At 47.8% G+C, this 25,159-nt stretch overlaps 2 protein-coding genes across 3 annotated transcripts; both read right to left on the reverse strand.

Annotated features, from left to right (window-relative positions):
• Positions 1 to 47: 47 nt before the first annotated feature.
• Positions 48 to 11,351, reverse strand: LOC118229623 (coiled-coil domain-containing protein 39-like). The gene is made up of 20 exons (XM_035421750.1): positions 11,262 to 11,351; positions 10,895 to 11,032; positions 10,359 to 10,505; positions 10,092 to 10,250; positions 9,505 to 9,597; positions 9,268 to 9,396; positions 8,957 to 9,148; positions 8,433 to 8,536; positions 7,140 to 7,272; positions 6,743 to 6,937; positions 6,071 to 6,235; positions 5,176 to 5,313; positions 4,781 to 4,989; positions 4,322 to 4,442; positions 3,789 to 3,948; positions 3,078 to 3,184; positions 2,487 to 2,627; positions 1,907 to 2,086; positions 1,595 to 1,683; positions 48 to 1,229 (listed from the first exon to the last, which is right to left on the reverse strand). The coding sequence occupies exons 1-20, from the start codon at positions 11,349 to 11,351 to the stop codon at positions 1,052 to 1,054; spliced, it is 2,868 nt and encodes a 955-aa protein (XP_035277641.1). The 3' UTR covers positions 48 to 1,051.
• Positions 11,352 to 12,015: 664 nt separating this feature from the next.
• Positions 12,016 to 25,038, reverse strand: LOC118230464 (uncharacterized protein C1orf21 homolog). Of its 2 annotated transcripts, none has more exons than XM_035423514.1 (6): positions 24,892 to 25,038; positions 19,508 to 19,640; positions 15,937 to 16,022; positions 14,794 to 14,861; positions 14,510 to 14,570; positions 12,016 to 14,207 (listed from the first exon to the last, which is right to left on the reverse strand). In XM_035423514.1, exons 2-6 carry the CDS (start codon positions 19,596 to 19,598, stop codon positions 14,166 to 14,168), a joined length of 348 nt encoding a protein of 115 aa, XP_035279405.1. In that variant the 5' UTR covers positions 19,599 to 19,640; positions 24,892 to 25,038; the 3' UTR covers positions 12,016 to 14,165. The 2 variants fall into 2 exon arrangements, with proteins under 2 accessions (XP_035279405.1, XP_035279406.1); XM_035423515.1 differs by having other exon boundaries at positions 24,897 to 25,028.
• Positions 25,039 to 25,159: the final 121 nt, after the last annotated feature.

The raw sequence follows: 25,159 nt of genomic DNA on the forward strand, positions 1-25,159 counted from the left end.
TAAACAATTGATAAAGGTTTTTCAAAGCATTATTTGATATCTGACAACTAAATAAATTTTTTAAAGTCAGGGCTAAGCATGATGTAATTTAAAGCAATTCATGTAATGGTGTCACAAAAATAACACTTCATTATCTTGCTACGTACCTGAGCTGGCAAGATTTGTAATCACTGTGCATCTCCTTCATATTTTGTCCCTTGTACTATTGAATATAATATGCAGAACATTAATTACTAAAATTCACCTTTTAATCTAACACGAAATTGGATAGGAAACTAACAAGATCACAGAAACTGTATTTTTCTGATATAGATTAACATATAGGTTGATGTCAAATCTGTTAAATCTGCAACTTTATAGTAATAGATAATACCTGATCTAACCTGCTGGCTGACATCATAGGAAAGTACAGAAGTCATATCTGAACATAGCAGCACCCATTGAATAAACAGCACAATAAAATGGTATCAATGAACAAGGTCTGTGCCTAGCAACAAATATGTTTATGGTTGTTTTAGCCTCTTTTAAGGACATCATATAATTATGCAAAGCTTGTCCTGTGTTGTAAAGTTAATTCATTTGCCTGTAGTAATCACTGAGTAGATCACATTGCACCCTCTAGTGACTGAAAATAAAAGTCCTTTATTAAAGTGATTCAAAGGAATAAATACAATCTGTGCAATCTTGTGTCCTTTATCACAAGAACTGAACAAAACAACTTTTTGAAAATAATTAATTGTCAACAACCTGCATCTGGTTTTGCTCACTCACCCAATCAACAACCTGCAACCAGCTTTATATATTCATATATATATTCATATATTTTAAATAACTTTGATTTGAAAGAAAAAAGAGAACAGTACTTCTTGTAAACCAGTCACACTACAACACTATCACTGCACATTAAAGAACAAGCATCCTCAATAACGTTATCCACCCTAACAAGTAGGGTTCCATGTAAACAGGCATGACAATGCGAATAGATCTGCTCTTTGAAGACATCACAACAGACTCAGCAGGACCATGATCCTTTGCCTGTAGCCCATGGAACCTAAGGCTGGGAGTTAATGCTGCCGCTGCTCGAGCAGTCCCTCTTGCAGCTGCGTGGAGACATGTTGGAGTCGCGAGGGCTGGTCACGTTGAGCTGCAGGCCCAGGTCCACCTTCTTCAGGTGGGGGAACTGCTTCGCCGAACTCCGGAGGCTGTTGCTGCCGGCGGAGACCGATGACCTGAGAGACACAGGCAAACGTCACGGGGGTGAACCGGGGGTCCAGCGTGCAGGGGCCCACTGTGGCCTAGATTCAGTCAAAATGTGCGTTTGTCATCCAACGTACTATTAAATGTGAGCATTACTTCTTCACAAACGCAGTGTGGACAGTTAATTTTGGTGATTGCTGAACTAGCCAAAATGTTTTTGAAGAAACGCCTGTATTTAGGTATGTGCCCAAGTTAAGGACAAAATGTTGATTGAATCCCAGCCATTGTGTCTTTGTCTGAACTTTGTTTACAAGGGAATGGTGCCACAGTACAAAAGAGATACTACATTACATGCTCTTATGGATTTTGGTGTTGATAGGATTTGTTCTACATTTACCTGACAGATGTAGAGTTGCGAATGGACACTGTCCTTGAACACTGCTGGCTAGGAGGCCTAGACAATGCCGCTGGTAGGGGCACGTTGGCCTACGGGAACAAGAGTTATTATTTGGATCTCCATGGCAGGTGAGCCACAGTGAAGAACAGCATACACAGTCAAACGTCCAGTGTTAATTCAACTCCATATATTCGTGGGACCATATGTACTCACTAAAAGTGAACATTTTATGAACATTTTACTGTGTATGAAGTCTGGTCTGCTGGCATTTGGTCAAATTTCTTAAACTTAAGTTGAGCTGATCAGGGCTACCTCCTGGAACTGCCTCTCCAGTGCTGAACTCAGGTCAGGGTTTTCCTTAATTGCCTCTTGCAGCATGCTGTTGACTTGCTTGCTGAAGTCCTTCAGCTCACGGACTTCAATGTCTTGCTCTTCGTCGGTCTTACCCTGACTGTCATTGTTTGACCGAATCTCCCTTGACAGTTTGGAGCACTGGCATGTGAAGGGAGGTCAGGTTGCAAAATGCAATCAAAAGATCAGCCAATGGACCACAGGTGATTTACAGTCAGATCCGTAAAAGTGCACATAATTGAATGAATTCCCACTCCATAACATCAAGTAAATGCTTTACCTATCGAAATCACACGTTGTTGTCATGATGACTAAGAGAACTGTCCTTTAAATAGATACGGCAAATAAACAGTTAATTAAAAGCTGGGTGCTTTGTGTCCCCGTTTACTGAAATCATATCCACCCATGTGATCCATGCTTTGAAAAGGTAGCTGGATGGTGTGAATTTATTCTACTGTATTTCACTTATACATGTATATATAGCAGTACAGATATATATACAGTAAATATATTCCGCACATATGTATTTTGGGAGGCAAACCTGCTTGGAAACCCTGCCCAACTTCACTTTCTGGTTTCCCAGGTCTTTCTTTAGACAGTCAATCTGAAACTGGATCTTTTCTCTACTTTCAAGTTGCTCAGTTTCCTCTTTCAGTAGGTTCTCCAGGGTGGCATTCATGCCCTGAGGGTTAAATCGGAGCACACTGATTGGTCTGGTGGGGTTCGCAAATAAACAAATTAAACAGTAAGACAACTCGAGATGTCTGGTCCTGCTCAAGAGATTTCTCCATAAACACACGCTGTGTGGGGGAAATGACATAATGTTTACATAGCAGGCACTCTTATCCACACAAGTGGAGACAAAGTGGAGAGCCATACATCTAGCACTGCGGATACAGATCAATGGGAATGCAGCAGGACCTGGATACTGCAATGATACTGCTTCTGACACTACTAACTGTCTCATTATTAGACTGGGGATATGCTGCTGAACTCCATATGAAAGGTCATCTCTTACTAGTTAATAATATTGGACTTGTCATGTATGTGTACTCTTGGATGGTGTAAATGAAATGCTGAAATAAAAGAAAATAAGTGGGTTTTTGGGGATTCACTAAATAAGCAGGCTTACCCGAATGTCCTCTTGGCGTTCTCTGACTTGCAGTCTCCTGTGAGCAGTTTTCTCCTCTGCAATCGTCTTCTCCTTCTCCAGCCTCAGCTGTTGCTGGTGTTCCTTGCCTGTGGAACAGACCACGGCAAATACATTCCTCCTTATTCTGTCTGGGATGGTGGTGTTTCCTGAATGCAATGATGGGTGGAGCTACTATGAATCACTGCCATGACCCAAAGACCCCACTTCAGAATACTAGGACTAATTCAATTCAGCGAGGCTCTCAAATTGTGTCTCCACCTATAGTGCTGGTTCTCAGTGCAATGATTTGCCAAGTCCTCTAGCACAATGGCTGCACAGCACCACTAGGTGAATGGAATAGGAGGCTGGCTGTGCATTGGTCCTTCCCAATCAATGGAGGACCTTACAGTAATGGGACGGGCTTAAAAGTATGACTTCAGATGAGGGACAAAATGAGGGTTAAAAAGTGATTTCAAAATCTTGAGTCACAAAGATAGCTTTGGTCGTTCTGGGATTCGTGAAGCCTCACTCGCCTGTTCTCACAATGTGTACGGCCTAATTTTGCTATCAATGGAAAACAGGCTAAAAAGGTACATTCCCAGCTGGCTAACTGTTATAATGTTCTGACCAGGAGTATATTCTGGGAAATCTAGAGAGATTTTCAGGCATGCTGGCAGACAAGTGTCCTGAAATGATGTTCGTGAAACGTACTCCACTTGGCAATGTTGTTGAATGCCCTGCGGTACTCCACGTTGCGCATATAGATGCCATACAGGGTGTTTTCCAGAGCCTGAATTTCTTCCTCTTTCTTATAGATTTTTGCATCCAGTTCATTCCCCATGCGTTGGAGCTCTTCCTTTTCTTTTTCTATCTAGTAAAACAGTAACAAACAAACAAAATGTTACACACAATGAGCAATGCTTCACCAATGACATGTACTGAGTGACCATCTTCACCACCATTTGAAGCATTTCTTCACTAAATCTGAACCCAGTCAAGGATTTATGGGATATTCTAGAATAATGTCTGAGATAGCATTTTCCACTTTCATTAACTGAGTGTGAGTTGATCATCTTGTTCCTTTTTCAGAATTCCAGACACTGGTAGACTAAGTGTCTGGTGCATATAGGTCACAGTGGCCCTAAACACTAAAAGTATAAGGTGACATCTTAAGTAACTGTACTTACATTGGCGTCTCAGTTTTTTTAAAATGGCTTTACATATGGACTGGTTAGAGAGCTCACCTTGATCAGGTAATATTCAGGAGACCAGCCTTCTCCGTCAGGGGATTCCATGGACAGAATCATGATCTCATACCTTTTCCTCAACTTGTCCATTTTCAACAGTTTGTCATTCATCTCCAAGCTGAGTGGAAATCACAATGCAGGATGTGGAGAGAACGGTTAAAATGGCAGAACCAACAACATATTGAAACGAATATGATCTGGCAAATTTGTCGATAAATCTAGATTTCTAAGCCCAGAAAGCCTCACTCCCAACAAAATGTTGTGGTAGTTTTAAATGAACAGCCATTCGAAGAATTGGGTAGGTTTGCCTCAACTTTTAAGTCCACTTGACTGGTGAAGAGCTCAAATGATCTCACTGACAATGGAGTAATTTGACTTCTGCTCCCTCTAATACCTCTTAGCCATTTGTGGCGTGGGTGGCTAGAGCACTGTTATTCAGTTACTAAGCCAGTCTACCTGAGGGCTTGGCGTTCCTGCTCCACCATTTTGAACTGCTTTTGGAGCACCTCTTTGTGGACGTTAACCTCCGCCTCCCCCTCCTTCATGGCTGCCTGCAGTTGCAGCTTCTCTTTCTCCAGGGACAGGACCCTGTCTGCCTTGTTCTGCAGAATGGTGCTCAGACGGTGCACCTCCAGTTTAAGAATATAGCTATCCACCATGGTGTCCTTTGGGGAGTGAGTGAACAGACTTAATCATCATTTAATTACCCTCTGCTTACATGATGCCAATCAATCATCGGTTACATATCTACATACTTCTGCTGAGATGACAGATACTATAATATTAAATCCTGTTTTATTCAGCTCCGATAACACCTCACAGACGATATGGAGCATGTGCAGGTTTCTCACCTGCTTTATGGATCTGAGCTTCTTCAGTTCCTTGATGCACGTGTCATTGACTAGGTTCAGCTCCTCGCTCTTCACGGTCAGATCTTTCTTCTCCGACTCGTTCTTCTCAGACACCTTTTTCACAATGCTGATCTCAACCTGAAATCGAAAGCCTTCATTTGCTTTTCAGAAACCAGCCTTGCATTTCAGAGGCTCACATTCACATAAAAACAGTCAAGACATGACACATTACAGTCCAGACGTTACACAACTACAGGCCTTTTATGGTGGTAGAAAACAATCGCAAAAATGCATGCTCAGAAAACAAATATTTGGAATAAATAAGTCCCAAATGACAATGGTTACAAATCCTTGGCATGGAAAAGTGTGGGTAATTAAGACAAAAAAGCGTGCCTAGGATGCCTGAAGTGACCCAGCTGGGGGGAATGAAGTCACCTCCCATAGCAGACTTCCACATGGTCTCACCACTCAGCTTTACTACAGTTTCAGCTTCCAGGTGCACAGTATGTGCAGCTGTTGGTTGCTTGAGCACATAATCCAGCTGTATGAATGGCTATTGTGTAAAATGGGAGCAATATAAATTGCCTCGGATACAGATGTCCACCAAGCAATGACGTCAAGTAATACTGCAGAGTATCCAGCAATAAGTGGTGATGCAATTTTAAGGAGTGGTCAACTGCTTTTGGCACAGCCTCTACTGTTGCCGGAAATGAGAGTTCTCTTGGCTTTATACCCGAGAAAATATGTGAATTGCATTAAGCTGTTTTGCGATCGTGTTCACTTCTTCAATACTGTGCTGCTTTGACAACATTGCTTAGAAGCTCACTTCCTGTCAGTATCTGAGTTGCATTTGAACAGACACGCTCACTAAGGTGACCGACGTGAGGTTCGTCACCTGAAGTCTTTTCAGGTGGTGGCCCAGCATGTGCACAGTCTTTTTTTCCTGCTCCGCGCTCTGCACCAGCTTAATCTCTTCCGTCCGCAGGACCTGCCTCTGCAAACTGTTCTCCTCCACCTTTGCGCACACCATCTTCCTCTCTAGCAACTGGATCTGGAAGTCCTATTACAAATATACGAAGGATTACTACTCTCATCATCCTCCTCATCATCATCATTATCATCACCGTTATTATTATTATTATTATTATTATGCAGTTCACAATATTATATAATACTAGCAGTTATCAGAATTAGCAAATACTCCCCAATGAATTAGACAAACACCAGAGAAGTGTAACCATAATGAGGACATGTGCACTTAGTTGTGTAACATCCGAGTTCACACAGATGGTGGCCTGTCAGAGCATGGAGATTCACATTGCCATACACTAAAACTGACGCACCCCTTGTTGCAACAAGGTAGCTGTTGTACTGCGAGCAGAGCACTCACACAGTCACAGTCAGTGATCCTCAGACCATTCATTTAGCTCATTCAATTAGCCTTGGGCACGGAGGCCACTGCCAAACCAGAGCAGCAACCTGGGCTCCGGCCAACTGAGATTTGTGTGCGGTGTAGTGAAAGCGGACGGGTGAGGGGGGGTGGTGGGGGGTCGGGCTGATCTCTTGCCTTGCCGTTGATCATCTCCTGCTGTTTCAGCGACGTCTGCTCCGCTCTGTTGCGCTCGATGATGAGGGTGTTGAGGGCGACCCGGCTGGCGGCGATGTCCGCGAGCATCACCTTCTCCCTGGCCGTCTGCGCCTGCAGCTCTTGGGTCACGTGGGGCTGTGCCATCCGCAGCCGATGCACGTGGGCCTCGATCTCCTGCAGGAGCAGCGTTCGCAGCATCACACCACAGGAGGGGAGTGACAGCTTTACTTTAGGAATCTCATTGTCATTTTTATATGGCTCCTTGTAGCGTTTACTGCTGACACGCCTAATCAAACTAATTGAAAAAATAAGCAATCGACAGTTCTAGCTCCCATTTTATAGGCCGGAGCCAGGTTGCGTCTCCATGGAGACTCACGCTTTTGTTCTGTTCCTCTTCCTTTAGCATCTGCTCCATCTGGGTGGCCCTCTCATCGGCGCTGAGCACCGTCTCCGTCACCGCCTGGAGCTTCTCCCCCAGAGCCTCGTTTTGGAGCTTGATGGCGTTCATCCTGAGCACAGACACACACAGTCATCAAGTCAACCGCCATTATCACAGAGGGATAATGTCCTGAGCATACAGGGCCAATAAAAACAAACAACTGTGACTTAAAGGGACACGAGACACGGGAATCGGCTCACACAGTACACCAGTACAGCCAGTGATGAAAAACCAGCAGCACCACACAAAAACATCACACCCTGAGGCACACTGGACTGAATACACTTCTTCACAACAACCACACGTTGCACTGAACAAAACCACACAATGATCACGTCAGCCTGAGCACTTAATCGTTAGCATAGCATGCATTGCTCAGTACAGCAATGGACCTGTATAAATGAACAGTTGGTCCCGTCAACCACATTCTTCTGGTTTCACTTTAGATGACTGGTGGTTTCTGTTTTGCCTAAAGTATCTCCCAAAGAGCTTTTCACCACTCAAAACACTATTTACTTATTGATGAAAAATTAATGTGTTTCTGTTTGTCAGGACCAATTAGCATTAGTACCATTCAAGACAGAAATATATCTACCCACAATGATCCTCTTAGTCTGCAATAAAATAAGATCAAATCAGAACAGTGTAATTAAAATTGAAGTTTATTGTTAAATTTTTTTTAAAACTGGAAAAGCAGGCACAATTATCAATCATCAAGACTTGGGTTTGGCAGTGGCATTCAAATAAATTTTATTCTTCATCATGTTGTAGAACATGGGTTTTCCCCTCAATTCACGATCCAACTTACTTTTCACCAAAAAAGGAAACTAAGGACTTCCTGAGTAGAATATGTATTCTGCTTCTATTTACTCCCCGGAGTGGTTTAATGGAATACCAGCACCAATATTTGTGTCACTGGTGTCCCACACCTCTGATTGATTCTGGGATTCCCTGAGTCTTCAAGACTTACTAGAAACTTGGCAAGACAAGGCCCGTCTTCTCTGGTTTGCTTCCAACTATACAATTTCACTCACTGACCTATCAAGTCTTCACAACCTTCAACGTCGGGAGTTGTAAGACTTACAGTGAATGCAGTCATGTTTAAACTTGCTTGTCAGTTGTTTAACAGCGCATGCACTTGCATTAAACAGGATGAAGGCGGCAGTGACGCAGGTGACCCCATTAACAGCCAAGCGGCTGGCACTTGTAAAACAAGAGAAGTCTGCTTACTTGGTATGCTTGCTGTGGATGTCCTTTTTAATGCTGCCCAGCTGGGACCTCTTAGCCTCGACATCCGTAGCCATCCGCTCCACTGTGACCCTCAAGCTAACAAACTGAAATGATAAGGATTGCAGACGTCAGGCAGGGAGTGAATAAGAGTATTTTGACGGAACCATGAGCACTTTTCAGACCGGAGGTGTGGCGAGTGTACTTATGTTCCAGCCACACGTATAATCCCCCGATACACTTGATCACTGCATTTCATTACACCAGTAAAGCTTCCTTCACTGCTGGCATGGTTTTACAAGCTGGAAAAACACTTAAATCAAAGGTCCTCAACCCTGGTCCTGGAGCACCACAGGGTCTTGGTTGGGTTTTGTTCTCACGTTAAAATCAGCAACCAGTTCAGACCCAAGAAACCAGGTCATGTGCTCAACAAAAATGCTGTCGAGTGCTCAAGTAAAAGACATCATTTGAATTCAGTGAGGAATGTGGTACTGAATAGGCCTACAAACAGCAGTGGGCGTGCTCACCTCGTCCAGCACGCGAGCACGGTCGCCCTCCCTCTTCTGGAACTCCCCCCTCAGTTTCGTTGCCAGTCGCTTCACGTTCAGGCCTTTCCTCTCGCACTCGGCATTGTTATCCAGCTGCCTCTCCAGGAACATCTTCCTCTCCTTGATCGTGTCCTTCCTATACCGGACCTCCTGGTGCATCTCAGGAAGCAGCTGGAAACGGGTCATGAATTATTACATCACACGTGCTTGCCTTTCAAGCATCATAAATGTGTATATATAAACATGTCTCAGTAAAAAAAAAAAGGCAATCTAGCGCCCCCGGTGGTTACCATTATGCACTGTTGCAGATCATGGTCTCTCTTCCTCATTTGCTCAATGGTGCTCTCCCACTGGCGAATGAGTGCCTGCCGCTCGACGTGAGCTTTACGCAAACTCTCTAAAGTCTTCTCCAGCCCGATCTGTTTCCAAAAACACACTCAATGAATAAATCTGTTGGCACTGTAGTAATAAATGACCCTCACTGACACCTGACATGTAGGGTAAGAGATCAGAAACAGCCTCTGGACCTGCACTGTTATTGTCCTGGTGTGTTCGGTTTCCAGGGTCTTGTGCTTCTGGTTGGCCTCAACAGTACTGTTATCAACTGCGTGAATCAGCTCCTAAAGCACCCAATGAAAAAAAAAAAAAACTTTCAGTAAATTACCTCTTCCTGAAGCCCAGTAGGTTGTTAAGATAAGTGTTAAAACAGACTATTACATGTATGAATATTTTTGCCAAACTGGAATTAGTATTACCCAACAATGCATTTACATGGCCCACCTAGCACCATTAGGATGCATCATAGTCTCATTCCCTGTTTCTTTACCCTCAGCCCATGTAACCCTATAAATAGGTTCTTAATCCTTCTGTAATAGCCCCGAGTCTCAACACTTGACAACACATCACCAAAAGAACGGTGGCATGCATGGGGGTTGTCATAAACCGTTTATATGGATTTCAAAGCTGTGCTTCACTGAAAAGAAACAGGCAATTCCTTCCACAGTTCTGCCTTTGTGAGTCATAAAAAATGCACCTGACATGTACTGATAGCAACAGCATCCCTCTCCAGTTATCCAAGCGTCCTTAAAATGACAGGTTGGGAGTCATGTCCCACCTTTATCTTGCATTTGTCCTGTTGGACATATTTGAGGATGGCGATGGTGTCTTCATCCTTCTGGGCGGATTCTTCCAGCCAGGCTTCCAAGGTGACCTTATCCCAGTTCAGCTGGCTCATCAGCTTCCCCATCTTCTCGTTGGCTCTGGAGATGTCATTCTTTGGAACAAAACCAATAGATTCAGATCCGGGCCTTGATGGGACCGACCACGACCACAAAAATCATGATCACGACCACAAAAATTACAGCCTGTAGTATTAATTGACCTCTTGTGTTTCCTTCCTAATCTTCAGAACATCCATCTCCTTGTCGAGTTTTACAATCTCCTGCTCCAGGTGGCCCAGCTCCCGATCTGCCACGGCCTTGAAATGCACCTCAGACTCTGCCTCCTTTCCCAGGGCCACACAAAGGGCCTGTACATGTGCGCGCACCCATGAACACACATACACACACACACACACACACACAACCGCACACAGATTATGTGAATGCAACAATCCTGCACAAGCCAGAGGTACACACGCCAAGGCTATGTTTAGCCATGTGATTCTGTCACATTTGGAAAACTGGGCAGTTGCCAAAGTCAGCTTGACTTCTGTGACTCAACCCTGTCTTATGGAGTCTTAACGGTCAGAATGTTTTGAATTATCCTGCGGTTATGTAAGGGGGTAGGTCAAGTTATATTTTGCACAAGTCAAGTATGTTTCGCGCTTTGTTCATTCTGCAGATATTCACACATGCTTGGGAGCACCATTCATGTTACATATTTTCACAAAAGCACAGGACAAAGGGGAAAGCACACCTGGGTGTGAGACAGCTCCTGTTTTACATTTTTCAGAAATGCTGAAATGGCTTGGATCCTGTCTTTGTGCTCACTGATCTCGTTCTTCACTTCTTCCCTGTCTTTTTGTTTCCCTTGAAGCTGCAACGTTCCAAAGGGTCAAAGAAGGAAAAGGCAACTACACACTGTTGCCATGGCAAAAGGAGCCACTTTTATTTTATCACATTACATAGCTTCAGTATTTCATAGAAATGATGTGAAAGACAACGTTTTCCTTAAATATTACTCTATTGAGGAAGGCTTCTTCTAGAAAACTGTCGACCAAATACTCGGTTTGATCAATTGGCTAGCTAAAGATTAACTCGCCAAAATCCTCAGTAGGACTCACCTCCTCTTCCAACGCCTTGTTTTCAGCGTTTGCTACAGGGAAGGCAAAACCTTGGTCCCAGCCGATCTCAGAGAAAACAATGCTTGACATTTTTGTTTTGAGTAAATACAAAGGCAACGATGTCAATTTTACAATAAAGAACAGCTTGCTACCTAAACGGAGTGTGTCCTAGGCAGGTACGGTCTCTTTCAAAAGACACCCATAACTATTGTGCGAGTTTACTGTGAAACGTACAGACGGCACCTATGCATTTTGACGGAATGATATCGGTATAAATATGTCAAATTCTGGCAACAATAGTGATTCTATGCAACGTTTTAAGTACTGTGGCGTCATGGTCATCAATTAGCATACTGTTCCAAACTGCAGTATAAGTTTGTGGCCACTGCAGTTCATGTATTATGTCGCCACACTACACCCTTTAAAAAGCCGTAAGATAGCTTCCAAATGCAAACTGCCTAGAGGGAGAGTTAAAGAAGAAGGTTCCTGAGGAAACGTATAACTAAAACAGTGAAATATATACTATTGAAGTAAACAGCGTAATTGGACAAATCGGCTGTGCTAGTTTGTCGCGTATTAGGCTATTATATATATCCTAAACTCTGAGAAATTAAGGTGGAGGTAAATTTGAGTACTTTAGGGAACAAATTCGCTAAATGTACCCTGGACGTACAATAATGTTATATTTTGGTACTATTAAGTACCTAAATACAAGCAAAAAAGGATAGGACACCACCACAGTGACAAGCGTTTGTACATTTAAAGACACTTTTTTATACCTTTTTTCCTGAGTGCACACCAGTTTTGACATAAAACGATCTTTTCACAATACCTACAATTGGGGTATCTATACAACTTTTAGAACTACTGTCCTTTTGGATCTGTGAACAATGTAACCATCAGTGCTGAAAGTCAATGAACACATTTTCCCGCAACAAAATATTTTCAAAAGCCAATGTAGCTTAATCAATAGTACACGGGTCAGAAAATTAATAAATTCAAGTGTTATAAATAAAATATTGAAAATGTAACCGTTTTTGGTCCTTTTAACATGGCGCACTCAGGCACGAGGACATCCGTCCATCCATCCATCCCCGAAGCAAATACTCCCTGGGGGGTCGATATGTCCCCATTTGGTTCTGTGCTAAGGTCTCTGGTGCTCAGCTGACCAATCCATATGAACGGTGCCAGCGTATCAGCCTCGCACCAAAGCGGAATAGCACTAGACACATTACTGGAATAGAAGCACTCATATTTTTAGGAATATACCTCAGTCGCCAGAACCGACCAACACGGTTCGCTAATACGGGAAGGCATATGCTTCCTATTTAATTCTTATACTACAGTACGCGGGGAAAGGAACGAGTATTAGGACTCTTAAAGGCTGTCGGCCTTTGATTGGGAATGGATGGATTACCGCCCCCCTACAAGTTTGGGTCGTTTATATATGTGGCACTACATAAACACTAGATGGCAGCACACATCCACATCCTCCAGTGTCAAGAACCGTGAACCATTAGCCTGGCAGGAAGATTGTTGACTTTCAAGAATTCTCCCAGGGGATGTGACGTCACCATGATTCCTTCTCAGCGTCCACTCAACAGACACACGGCCGCTGACGTCATAATCAGGGACCAGGCATATTGGGCAGATACACCGTTGTATAAACAGCTCCTGTGTTTATTTTAATAGAAAAACACACAAAAAAATAACCCATCAAAAATAAAAAAAGGAATAATCCATAAATGAAGACAGAAGCATGATCAGGTCTGTGCCTCTAGGTGACCCCCGCTCCAATGGTTCAGTCTTTGTCCAAGTAAGCAAAGGTGTGCGTGGGTGCGCAAGTGTGCTGAGAGTGTGTGTGTGTGTGGACTGCCACTGAGCTGTAATACTGCCGAAGTTGAGGAATGATTTGAAGCCCAAACTGCACACACAGGGGCGGGAAACATGATTGGACACACCGGGACGCTGGGGGCGGGGTCGATCAGTGCCGCGGGCCGCGTGAGTGACAGGTCATGTGCTTTAGTGTCATGGCTTTTAAAGAGTCCCTTGAGAAAGAGGGGTTTAAACACAGAGACACAGCCTGGGGCACAGGAACCCTGCAACCTTTCACCTTTTCACCACTTAGACGTTTAGCTAGCCGGAGGGAAGGGCTGCACTGAGACAGAAGCCAAAGACATAGAGACCAACGACAAGAAAACGTAAAAACGGTACAGTATTGAGGGAAAAAAAGAAAAACGTTTTTTAAAGGCTGGAGTGAGTCCTCAAATAACTTTTCGTTCTGTCTGTAGCTTCTAACAAATCTAAATATCTCTTACCACCCACCCCTCTGTAACCCCCACCCCCCATTCAAATGCTCTTGGCTCTCAGGTCACCAGCATCACTCCAGAGTTCATTCTCAGTTCACATGACAGCAGGAAGGCCACGCCCCCTCCATCCCTCCCTCCCTTCCTGCAGGAGTGAGCGTGTGCAGCCCGTCTCACAGGGCCGGGCGGAGAGGAGAGCGGGGCAGGAAGTGAGAGCGAGCGCACGCTTTTCCACATCCTGCTCCATTTTTACAGTCCCGGTCCCTCCGTTCAGGGAGTCGTCTCCTCGGGGGAGCATGGGGGGGGGGGGGGCAGAGCTGTCTTCGTGCGGGACGGAGGGAAAGAGGGACAGATGGACCCTCTCTCTCTCCCTCCCTCCCTTCCAGCAGGCTTGTCCCAAATCAGGGTAGCTCTCATTGGTCCAAAATAGCACGCCAACCTTCGCTCTCACGGTCTCTCTTCCACAAACACAGGCGCACACACACACACACACACACACGCACATACGCACACACATACGCACACACACAGTCTCAAGTTGTCTCTCTTGGGTATGGGGGAAGGGGGCCGCTGAGGGGCAGACTTGAAGGCCGTTGTGCTATGTCACCTCCTCCTCTTCCTCAGAGCAGTAGTCCCGTCCCTGGGGAACAAGGAACAGACACCGAGTGAGACCAACGATCCGCATCGGATGAGCGAGAGGAGGGGAGGGGTCAGAACAGCGGCAGGAAGCAGCGAATGAGAGCGACGAGTCGGAGGAACCGACGCAGATCGAGCTGAAGGCGGAAAGAACGGGACCGCAGGAAGCTGAAGTGTTGTCTTTTAAAATAGTTCTCTTGATGACTAACCTCGTCGTTCAGTCGGTTAATTCTGTCTCTGAATTCCTCGGGCACCGTTCCTAAACCCCTCCTACATGCGCCCTGCTGTTCCCCCCCCCCCTCCTACCTTCTCAATCTTCTCATCCAGCATCCTGAAGAACTCCTGCTGGCTCTCTGACGTGTGGATGCTGCGGAGGGGGAGGAGAAGCGGCGTGTAAACCTCCAGAATAAAAGCGCGCAAGCGCTCACGCACGCACACACGCAAAAAGAATGCACAGATACAAAGAGCACGCAATGCTACAGAAAGTACACACTCACACAGCACACAATCCATTGTACACGCATAAAAATATGCATGTACGTGCGCACACACACACACACACGCACAAAGCAAGAAAGGCAAAAACTCACTTCGTCTTGTTGCCATTCGTTCCTGGGACCTCCTTTTGTTTTCCCCTGTAGGAACTTGCGCACTTTTCCTGAAAGCGACACACACACACACACACACACACTTTTACACTCCAGGAAGAGTGGAAACAAACCAGACGACGAGCGGCGACACTATAACTCCTTCCCCCGCTGGCAGCGGCGCTAGATTAAATGAAAGGCCTGCTGGCTTCCCGGCTCTCCTTAAACGCCCACAATCAAAACAGGACGGAAACAGAAACTGGTTCAGTCAAGGCCACCATTACCTGCTCAGTGTGCTTAACGACCCTGCAGGAAACCGGAGCTCACAGACTCTTACAGTCCTCCAGTGGACAGTGTTTTTTTAATTTTTTAATTTTTTTTTAGCTCACCTAACGGTACCCTCCTGACCTCAGCCAGTCAGGCCGGTGCTCTCATGCACTGGCATGTCTCACGCGGCACCCGTGACATCACAGCTGCTGAAGGGCACTTGAGGCAGCAGGCCACGGCAATGGTGCGGTGCTGAGGGGCCGCGGGCACATTCAACTCACCGACTCGCCGTTACCGTGCGCGCTCACGGATATGCTAACAAGTCAACTCGCGTGGGGGCGAGCGTGTGCATACAAATGGCGGTCCGAAGGAGCTACCGGTGCTGCTAGTCTTTAAGTCTGAAAGGCATGTTTCGGCAAAAATAAATCAACAACATCCTTACCAAGACTAAATCTCTTGAACGACACTGCTGGTCTCACTTGAGATGAAATGAAATAAATTCAGCCTGTACTCTGTTTTGTTTCCCCACGTCCTACCGTTTCATGACTCATACCACATCACTAAGGCATGCCGTGACAACCAACAAAAAAAAACACGATGGTGGAAAATATTAGGCAGTTTTAACTTCAAAATGGAAAATAAATCTGTCACCACTGGATGACATATCATTACAGCTAATCAAGGCTTTTCAAAGCAATCAGCACTAGTTAACATGTCAGTGACAACCCGGAGTAGCTTCTTACGATCTCCGTGATTTGTGTGAAAAGGGATATATGGGCTGAATATTTAAAAAGGTCACATGGGGGGGGGCTATAGGTCTTGCGGTGTGTGTGCGCGAGCATGTGGGGTGTGTGCACGGGCGTGTCCCCCAGGTCTCACCAGGTTCTCCTGGTTGCGGGTGTTCACTCTGTCCTCCTCTCCGCGTATGTACTTCACCTCCTCCACTCCCTTCATCTTGTACTCATCTGGGAGAGGGGGAGAGAGAGAGAGAGAGAGTGAGTGAGGGGGGAGAGTGTGTGAAAGAAAGAGAAAGAGAAAAAGAAAAAATGGGGGAGAGAGACAGAAAGAGAGAGAGAGAAAGTGTGAGGGGGAAAGAGTGCGTGAGAGAAAGAGAGGAAAAGAAAAACAGAATGAAGAGGGAGAGAAGGAGAGAAAGAGAGAGACAGCTAGGTGGCTAAATTTAGCGCTCTTCAGGAACAGCAGTAATGATCAGCCCCTCTCGGCGGTATGGGTAAATGGAGCTCGGCCGCAGCCCGTCCGCCCTCCTGCCACGTTTAAATTAAAGAGACGGCGGGAGGACGTGACGCGGCGGGGAGAGAGAGGGACGCGCGGCGCGCATTATCGCAGCAGCACGCTCCCCGCACGCCGAAGGCCTCCCGCCCCACCCTCGCACGCCCCTCCCCGAAGGAGAAGCGGAGGACGAACGGAGCGGATTCCCACGATAGCTCCTCATCCTCCTTCATCCTCACCCTCCCTCTAGCCCCGCCCCCTTCCCCGCTTTCCCTAAAGTCTGCCTGCAGCCTCTGCGTATCGAATGAAGTTTTATTCGTCTCAGACTTTGCACCGCTGCACCCAACATGCTTTGATAACAGTGTCTCTCTCCCCGTCGCTGCGCACGTCACCTTAGGGAAAAACATGTTAATAAAAAATCTGTACTGACAGGTATACTCAAAACAGTTCTGCCTTCGCTTAGAGTACCGGCTGACGGCAAAGGATTTTGTAAGGTTTCACTATGACTGATGATCAATTGGGATCTTAAAACTAGTTACAAGCTTGTGAAGAAAACTTAACGGGACATTAGTGAAAGACTGTGATCTTAGAGGCCTCCAAAACAGCAGGTCCAGTTGAGGCCCTCTAGCTGGGTGCAGCAATGTGCCCACAGCCCTGTAGTTCTCACAGAAACCAACCCAGGCTGCGCTAGTCCGGCTAGCTGGAACCGGACCTTCGAAATATCGGACGACACGTAACAGGTAATGAAGCCAGCCTGGGAGGAAGCGGTTTATTTAGCACAGCTGTCTGTCACTGGGAGCTACGTCAGCTGTGCGGTTCTCTGGCGGTAAACGCCTAGCTGAGCAGGCGGACTGCAGGATGAGGAGGGGAGGCTGACTGTACCACATCCAGAGGAAGTGTGCGCCAGTGCGCGCGCTCTCGTATTGAAGGAGGAAGTTGCTGCGACAGGACAGGTCTACGATCACCTGGGTCTGGGAATTCCAAATTAGGGAGAGAAATGGAGAACAAAAATGTTCAGACTAAAAAGATTCGATCTGAAAATTAAACAAAATATATATTTGTTGTTGTTTTTGACTTGAAAAGAGCTTCCTAACTGGCTTTGCGAGCCACACGTGCGCACGCGCATACACACACACACACACACACACACAGTGCAGTGTACGAAGGCGAAAGGGGGTGTTGTGCTCGTATCTTCGCCTGAGGAAAGAAAACAGGCAGCGCTCCCAACGGCTGGGTCTCAACACGCTCAGAAACACACATACAACCCGGAGCCAAAATACACTCAAACACACTTCATAAACAATGATATTAAATAGAGCTTAGACTTTCTCTTCCTCTCCTTAGCGCACGGCAGATCTCAGCCTTTCCTGTCATTGTGTAAACGAGCGCAGGGGGCAGGGGGGTTGGGGGGGGTTGGGGGCTGACACTGACATTACCCACAGAACGGTACGCTCAGTAATGCCAGCGATCATTAATACTCTGCACAACAACCTGTCGCTGTCTGAGGCTCACAATTTCCAGTGTATTACAACTGGCCAGACGCCGTTTCTGTGCACGCAAAAGCGTGTGGACGGACTGGCTGTTCCGTTCTGGCCAACCCAGAATGCTCTCCGGCTCCCGCAGAAATGGCGTTCTCTTCCTAATGGCAGTGGCTAGCGAGCGCGGCGATTGCGAGAGGGTACGCCATCGTTTCTGACATGCACACTTCGGGAGTCGGGCGCAGGAATTGGCCGGCTGCTCTGGGATCAGGGCGCAGTGATTGGCTGGCTGCTCTGGTATCGGGCCCAGTGACTGGCCGGCTGCTCTGGGATCGGATGCAGGGATTGGCTGGCTGCTCTGGGATCGGGCCCAGGGATCGGCCGGCTGCTCTGGGCTAGGTTGCTCAGGGCAGCTTGCTGTAGCAGCTGCTACAGCGCCTCCCTGCCACAGACAGAGCAGGAGGACGGGCGGGACCAGGACGCTAACAGCCCTGTACTGCTCAAAGCACAGATGGGACAAGAAGCCAGTCTCATCCTCCACTGTGAGAATGAGCAGCAGCCTCTCCTCCCAGCTCTTCCAGTCACCACGCACTGATCCTGCTGACGAGGGGTGAGGGGGGATCAGTGTAGTATAACGGTTACGGAACCGAGTTTGTAACCCAAAGGCGGCAGGTTCGATTTCCATGTAGGCCGTCGTACCCTTGACCGAGGTACTTAACCTGCATTGCTTCAGGAAATTTCCAGCTGTATAAATGGATACTGTGCAAAACAAAAGTTTAGCAAGTCGCTCTATTTGCTAACTGCCCAGATAAGACAGTCTGCCAATAGTGTAATGTAAAGAGAGCTATGAAAAGGGAGTGTGATTCAAAAGATTAAAAGCGAGGGAGTGAGCGAGGTAGAGTGACAGAGATAGAAACAGACAGAGAGGCAGGGGGACGGAGAGCTAGAAAGAGAAAGAGCGAGCGCGGGAGAGGAGAGGCCTGCCGTCGTCCGTCATCTGCCGCGTCCCGTGATATTCCACCGAGTTTCTCCTAATCCCTAATCTCTCCCCCTAATCCCTCATTCCTCTCTCTCTCCCTCTGTTATGATGTTAACTCCGCCTTCTCTCTCGCTCTCCCTTTCTGTCTTCCGAGTCCTCTCGGGTTTCGGCCTCCGGCCCGTTGCCGTGGAGAGACCTTTCCCGACGAACACCCTCATAGCGCGCGCCGAGGTACAGACCTTCAAAGAGCTTAACAATGGTGTGTCACAGATGCACATCACACACCGCTGGAACAAGCGAACACTACACGCAGGGTTTATGGACGCCAAGTTCCCTTTTGAGGACGGCATCCACTGTATAAATCCCCGGATGAAAAATGAATAGCGGTAAAACTGTCATCACCGCGTATTCATAAAGAGAGGGAACGGAATTTGATTGACGCATCAATCTTTTCCACCAGTAAACCCTTCAGCTGCTTGTTATATCAGAACAAAGGGCGGCCGCAGAATGAGACTGCGCATTGTCTAAATTCAAATGGGATTACTAACGGGAAGCATCTCGATGCAGGTAGGGACAGTACCTTTGCCTACGATAAGATCAGGGGAAAAATGTTATAAAATGTCAGGCCTGTCAATTTCACGGTGGAAGGTGCAAGATGACACTATTACAGATGTCCTAGTCGTGTCTGGGGATAAAGACGTCTGGGCTGTGTCAGCACAGGCACAGGTGATGTGACGACGGGTGAGGAGTGCGGTGCACTGACCGGTGAAGACGTCCCCGTTGCTGTAGGCCTTGCCCCGGCCCTCCTCATCGCTGGGCACGGCCGACACCTGCTTAGCGGAGGTGCAGCCCATCGCCTCACTCTCTCACCCCTCTGACAAGCATGGCACTCTCACCTGCAGGAGACAGACACAGGGCGAGTTCACACTGACACCTGATACAACATAGACACAGGGCGATTTCACACTGACACCTGATACAATATAGACACAGGGCAATTTCACACTGACACCTGATACAATATAGACACAGGGCGATTTCACACTGACACCTAATACATTACAGACACAGGGCGAGTTCACATTGACACCTGATACAATATAGACACAGGGCGATTTCACACTGACACCTAATACAATATAGACACAGGGCGAGTTCACATTGACACCTGATACAATATAGACACAGGGCGATTTCACACTGACACCTGATACAGTATAGACACAGGGTGATTTCACACTGACACCTGATACAATATAGACACAGGGTGATTTCACACTGACACCTGATACAATATAGACACAGGGTGAGTTCACATTGAAGCCTAATACAATATAGACACAGGGCGATTTCACACTGACACCTAATACAATATAGACACAGGGCGATTTCACACTGACACCTAATACAATATAGATACAGGGTGATTTCACACTGACACCTAATACAATATAGACACAGGGTGATTTCACACTGACACCTAATACATTACAGACACAGGGCGATTTCACACTGACACCTAATACATTACAGACACAGGGCGATTTCACACTGACACCTAATACATTACAGACACATGGTCCTTTTACTCTGAGGCACAATGCATTACAGACACACGCTGATATCACACTGAGGCCCAATATGATACAGACATAAGCTTGATTTCCCACTGAGACCCAGTGCAGTAAGCACTAAAGTCTGCCAGCCCAAATTCAGTTTTAGCAGACATTTTAACAGCAGGCGCACTGCACTGTGCCCTCTCGCATTCGTGCTGTGAAACAAACAAAGGTGGAGCGGTATCAGCTTCCAAATTAAGAGCCCCGGGAAGAGCGAGCAGTCAAATAACAGAGTGCTATATCCACCAGAGCTGCAAACAGGCAGGCAGACAGACAGACGGAACAACAGATCGCGAGGAGGAGGAAAAACACAGGAAAAAACAGGGCTCCTCCCCCCCCCTGTCCTCCGTTCAACTCCCCGCTTTCTGAAGCCCAAAAAAGGGCGGGGCTCTTGTTCACGGCTGCCGGCGCTCGGCGGCCTGGCACGGACCACAAAGAGCCAGGTGTGCCCACGCGCAGAGGAGAGGGGCGACCGCGGCGGGGCTCTCCGCCGGCTCTCCAGGGCAGGCGCCAGACAGCAGGCCTCCGCTCACAGCCACGGAACTCTCCGGAAGCCGGGGGATCCGCAGCGCGCGGCCCGGCGACAGGCTCGACTCCGAGCACGGTCACGGGCGGGCAATCCCGCCGCTTTCGTTCGCGTCTTCCGCGGTCTCCGTCCGCAGCGGACGCGGTGACGGCCGAAGCGACCCGGGGTCGAGCCGCTCGCGACCGCAGCAGAGCGTTAGCCGGGATGCCCAATGGCAGCCTTGCTGAGCGTGCGGGGCAGTGCGTGTGGATGGCTGTGCAGGACTCCTAACAGGGCTGAGCGTGTGGGCATTGTGGGGACAGTAAGACATGAGGGCACGTGTGTTTATATCCGTCATTGCCAAATGGGCCAATGCCGGTCCCATGGTAAGCACCCACACACACAGAGTGCTGGAGTGGAGGCACTTGTTACTGCTGACTCCGCAAGCTTCTTACGCATGCGCGCGCACACACACACAGTGCTGGAGTGGAGGCAGTTGTTGCAGCTGACCCCGCAGGCTGCGTACACACACACACACACACACATACACAGTGCTGGAGTGGAGGCAGTTGTTGCAGCTGAACCCACTGGCTGCGTGCGTACACACACACGCACACACACACACGCACATCATCTGTGAGCTGACGACAGCTCCTGAGAACGCACGCTGACCAGCAGGACCCAGAGACAGGCAGAGGCCCAGGGAAAAGGCCCTGGAAACAGTCAACGTTTCCCGGCATCTCTCGCCCTCCGCACGTCACACCCTCTCTCCTTCCCTCCCTCTCTCTCTCTCTCCCTCCCTCTCTGACGTGGCACACCATGGAGCCGCAATAATATTTACTCTAGTAATAACATCTCCAGCTCGCCTCTGTCCCTGTCCCCCCACTCCCCTCTGACAGCTTAAATACTTCAGCCTGACATGTTAAACAAGCATAGCCGACCAGGCAAACAGAACGGGAGGAGCCGAGATGGGGGCTTCTGTACACACTCCGACACGCACGCAATCGCTCAGAGGGACGCCTCCGCCCCCATCGGGGCCCGGTTCGGCGTTAACGGTCCTCGGTCCCGCCTCTCGCCCAGGCTGGACCGCGCCGCAGGCCGCGGCCTATCGAACTCAACAACCCGCGCGACCGCGGATACGAGGGTTTGTTGACTCTCCATGGTGAACGCCTCGCGGTTTCTGTTATTTTCGATCATGAGATAGTGTGCGATTGTGCAAAACCGAGCAGGTACGTTTGAATTTGACTTTAGGCACTGAAGTGTTTTTGCATGCAACTGTGTGCATGCAAGAGCGAGAGAGAGAGAGGGAGAGAGACAGAGAGAAGGGAGAGACTGAGAGAGGGGGGAGGAGAAAGAGAGAGAGAGACAGAGTCAGAGGGAGAGAGGGAGTGAAGGACTTGCTTGTGAGTGGATGACCGAGAGTGTGAAAGCGAGAGAGGGAGCAAGGATGAAGCAGGGCTCAGGAGGATAAGCGTATGGCAATGACAGTGCAGCAGCGTGTCAGAGCAGAGGCTAAGCGCTGAACAGTGAAGGTGGTTGACGCGTTTGACAGTGTGGGTAGCGCCGCGGCTTTCCGAGTGAATTACGTTAGCATGCGGGTCGGCGTGTAGGTAGAGTGTGTGGGGGCGCAGTCTCGCGTGCGCATGTGCAGACACATTCAAATATTCATAGCCTCGCCCCCACGCACCCAGGCAGACGCACACGGGCGCGAGAGAAGCACGCTACATTATTTATTTGCTTAGGAGACCGTTTTCAGGGCCTTCTCTGACCCAGTTCTGGCGACAGGTCTTGGGAGCGTCCCGCGCACAGCGCTGCTCCACAGCACTGCCCTTTAGCGGCTAGCACGCTGACCTGACTAAGTGCCATCTAAAACAAAGTCCCTGCCCCAACATCCCTGCGTTTGGCTCAACCACACACTCACTCACTCTCACTCACACACTCACTCACACACATACTCACACACTCACTCACACACTAACTCACTCACACACACGCTAACTCTCACACACACACACACTAACTCACTCACTCACACACTAACTCACTCAAACCTTGAGCATCAGACTCAGTTCCTCTGTGCTCCAGCCTGCGGCACCTCTGTACAGTTTCAGTGACAGATCAGGTTCTGCTGTCCTTGTACTTTCCAAAAGGCACAGCACACCTCGCCAACTGCCAGGCGGACCACAACAGCCTCGGCAAGCACACTGCAGGCACTGTCAGGCTTCCACTCTCTCTCACACACACACAGCCCTGCAACAAGTTACTAACAAATTCAAACACATCCAACAAGAGCCCCTTCCTCTGATATAATGAAGCCCTGCTCTCAAAATGACGTAATCCCTACACGGCCCGGGCCGCCCAATTATACGGCGTTTCCCAAATTACAGAAACCACAGGAAAAAACAGTAGCCATTTATGAAGGGTGAGGGCGTGATTGAGTGTGTTTGATTTTGAGAGAGAGCGAGTGAGAGAGAGAGAAAGAGAGGAGACGAGGAGGGTGAGAGCGGCTATTATTAGATCAGCTCGGCCCTCAGACTGTGACTACAGTAGCTCCAATCTGCCCGCTGTCTTTCGCCGCCGGGAAAAATGCCAGATAGTCTGCCGTACGCGAGGAGTTAACAGTGCGCAATCGTACGTGCACAACCCATTACCGTTTGCCGATAAGACAGATAGCGCGATGGGAGAGTTAGATTGAATTTTGACACAGGGAGAGAGAGATAGAGATGTGGGCGATACAGTATCGCGTGTTGTAACTATGTATATGGTACGTGTTAACATTAAAGAGAAACTGAAATTAAACTGGTTTACCTATGCTTACAAGCACTAGATGACTTTCTGAAGACGGTGGTCCAGTAAGATAACTCACTTGATTTCTGACTGTTCCACTCACTCAGCCAATGTATTGAAGTAAACAAACACGCAGAGCCAGTTAGCTAACTGTACGTTTCACTTTCGTTGAATGTAGCTAGCTACACTATTCCTTACCAAATCACAGCCGCGAGCTCAAAAAAATACACAAGGCCCCAGGTGGGGCTCACACAATGGGGCTGTGTGTGTCAGCGGCTCCCACACATAGCGGTGCCAACAACCGGCTGCAGCTGCTGGGATTCGGGCTGTCTATCGTGCCAAAGGAGGGGATGAGGAGGATGGATAACAGCTGAATATATACATGAACAGGAAACATACTGTCCCTCAACACGCGTAATCAACACACAGTTAATCAAAAATATCACGAATGCATCAGTCAGTTAGATAACCTATTAAACGTTTCAACTTGTGACCGAACTGGACAGCCTACTCCACAGCGCCAATTCTATGTTCTCTCACGCAGTTACATTTTAATTTCCTACCACCATCACAAACCGTCTTATTGGATAGCCCATTACAACCGAGACAGTGACAGCGATGCCATGATCCAAGTTATAGGGGGGACAGCCATATGCTGCTCGGCTGGCCGCACAGCTGTGCACAGCTGCGTTAGACAGTGCAGCGTCGTCGGGGATAGAGAGAGAGCATGTCTCTTTTGGAATCCACAAAGATGTGAGGATCTAATCTCAGACCAAATGTCCGGAGGGTTGCATCTGTAGATCAACATCACGCAGGCAAAATCGGCGATGGAGTAAGATGACCTGCCTGCAACGCAAATACATCGACACTCGACCAAGAAAATAGTCATTATTTCTAACTAGCTGACGGCTGGCTTCCTGGCTAGTTTGCTCACTCGCAACTTCACTAGAACTGGTGCGCATTTCTGCTCCCCGTTTCAAATCTCGTCTCGGCCAGATCTTCGCACAGCCGAGTTCTTAGTGCGCAGATCTCAAACCAAGGGGGACAGGCAGGAAAAAGCCAAGCAATCTCAGCCACGACACAGGAAACAACAACAAAAGAAATTGCAACAAAAGAACAACATTAGCTTGCTAGCTCGCTTGCTGGCTACTACTACGCAATATGTTAGCTCATAAGTTAGCAGCCAGCACAACTCTTAAACTTTTAACAATGGAACAAATGTATTAGATTTCTACTTACGTTACCTTGCCGCGCCGGATCAGTTGGGTTTTTCTTTATGCAGTTCGGTGAGTCTCCAGTGGGTAGACGGGCGGGAGCTCGCGCTGTGGACCGTGGCTCAAACCCCAGCCGACAGACCAAAATAATCGAAATGCATTCCTGATTCGGTGTGTGTGTGTGCGTGGAAGACCGTGAGGACAATCTACAGACCTGAGCAAGTCAGCACAGAGTGAGGCCTAAAACGGGTCAAATTACAGTAAATTGCCTTGAACCGAACTGGTCGCTACCG

The sequence above is a fragment of the Anguilla anguilla genome, chromosome 6 (genome assembly GCF_013347855.1).
Source record: "Anguilla anguilla isolate fAngAng1 chromosome 6, fAngAng1.pri, whole genome shotgun sequence".
Classification (NCBI taxonomy): Eukaryota; Metazoa; Chordata; class Actinopteri; order Anguilliformes; family Anguillidae; genus Anguilla; species Anguilla anguilla.

Coding starts and splice junctions, on each gene's coding strand:
- LOC118229623 (XM_035421750.1), bottom strand. CDS start 11,351: ATGTCAAGCATTGTTTTCTCTGAGATCGGCTGGGACCAAGGTTTTGCC. Junction 11,033..11,261: donor ACAAGGCGTTGGAAGAGGAG/GTGAGTCCTACT, acceptor TTCCTTCTTTGA/CCCTTTGGAACGTTGCAGCT. Junction 4,990..5,175: donor AGCTCAGATCCATAAAGCAG/GTGAGAAACCTG, acceptor CACTCCCCAAAG/GACACCATGGTGGATAGCTA.
- LOC118230464 (XM_035423514.1), bottom strand. CDS start 19,598: ATGGGCTGCACCTCCGCTAAGCAGGTGTCGGCCGTGCCCAGCGATGAG. Junction 14,571..14,793: donor ACGAATGGCAACAAGACGAA/GTGAGTTTTTGC, acceptor CCCCCTCCGCAG/CATCCACACGTCAGAGAGCC. Junction 14,208..14,509: donor TGGATGAGAAGATTGAGAAG/GTAGGAGGGGGG, acceptor CTTGTTCCCCAG/GGACGGGACTACTGCTCTGA.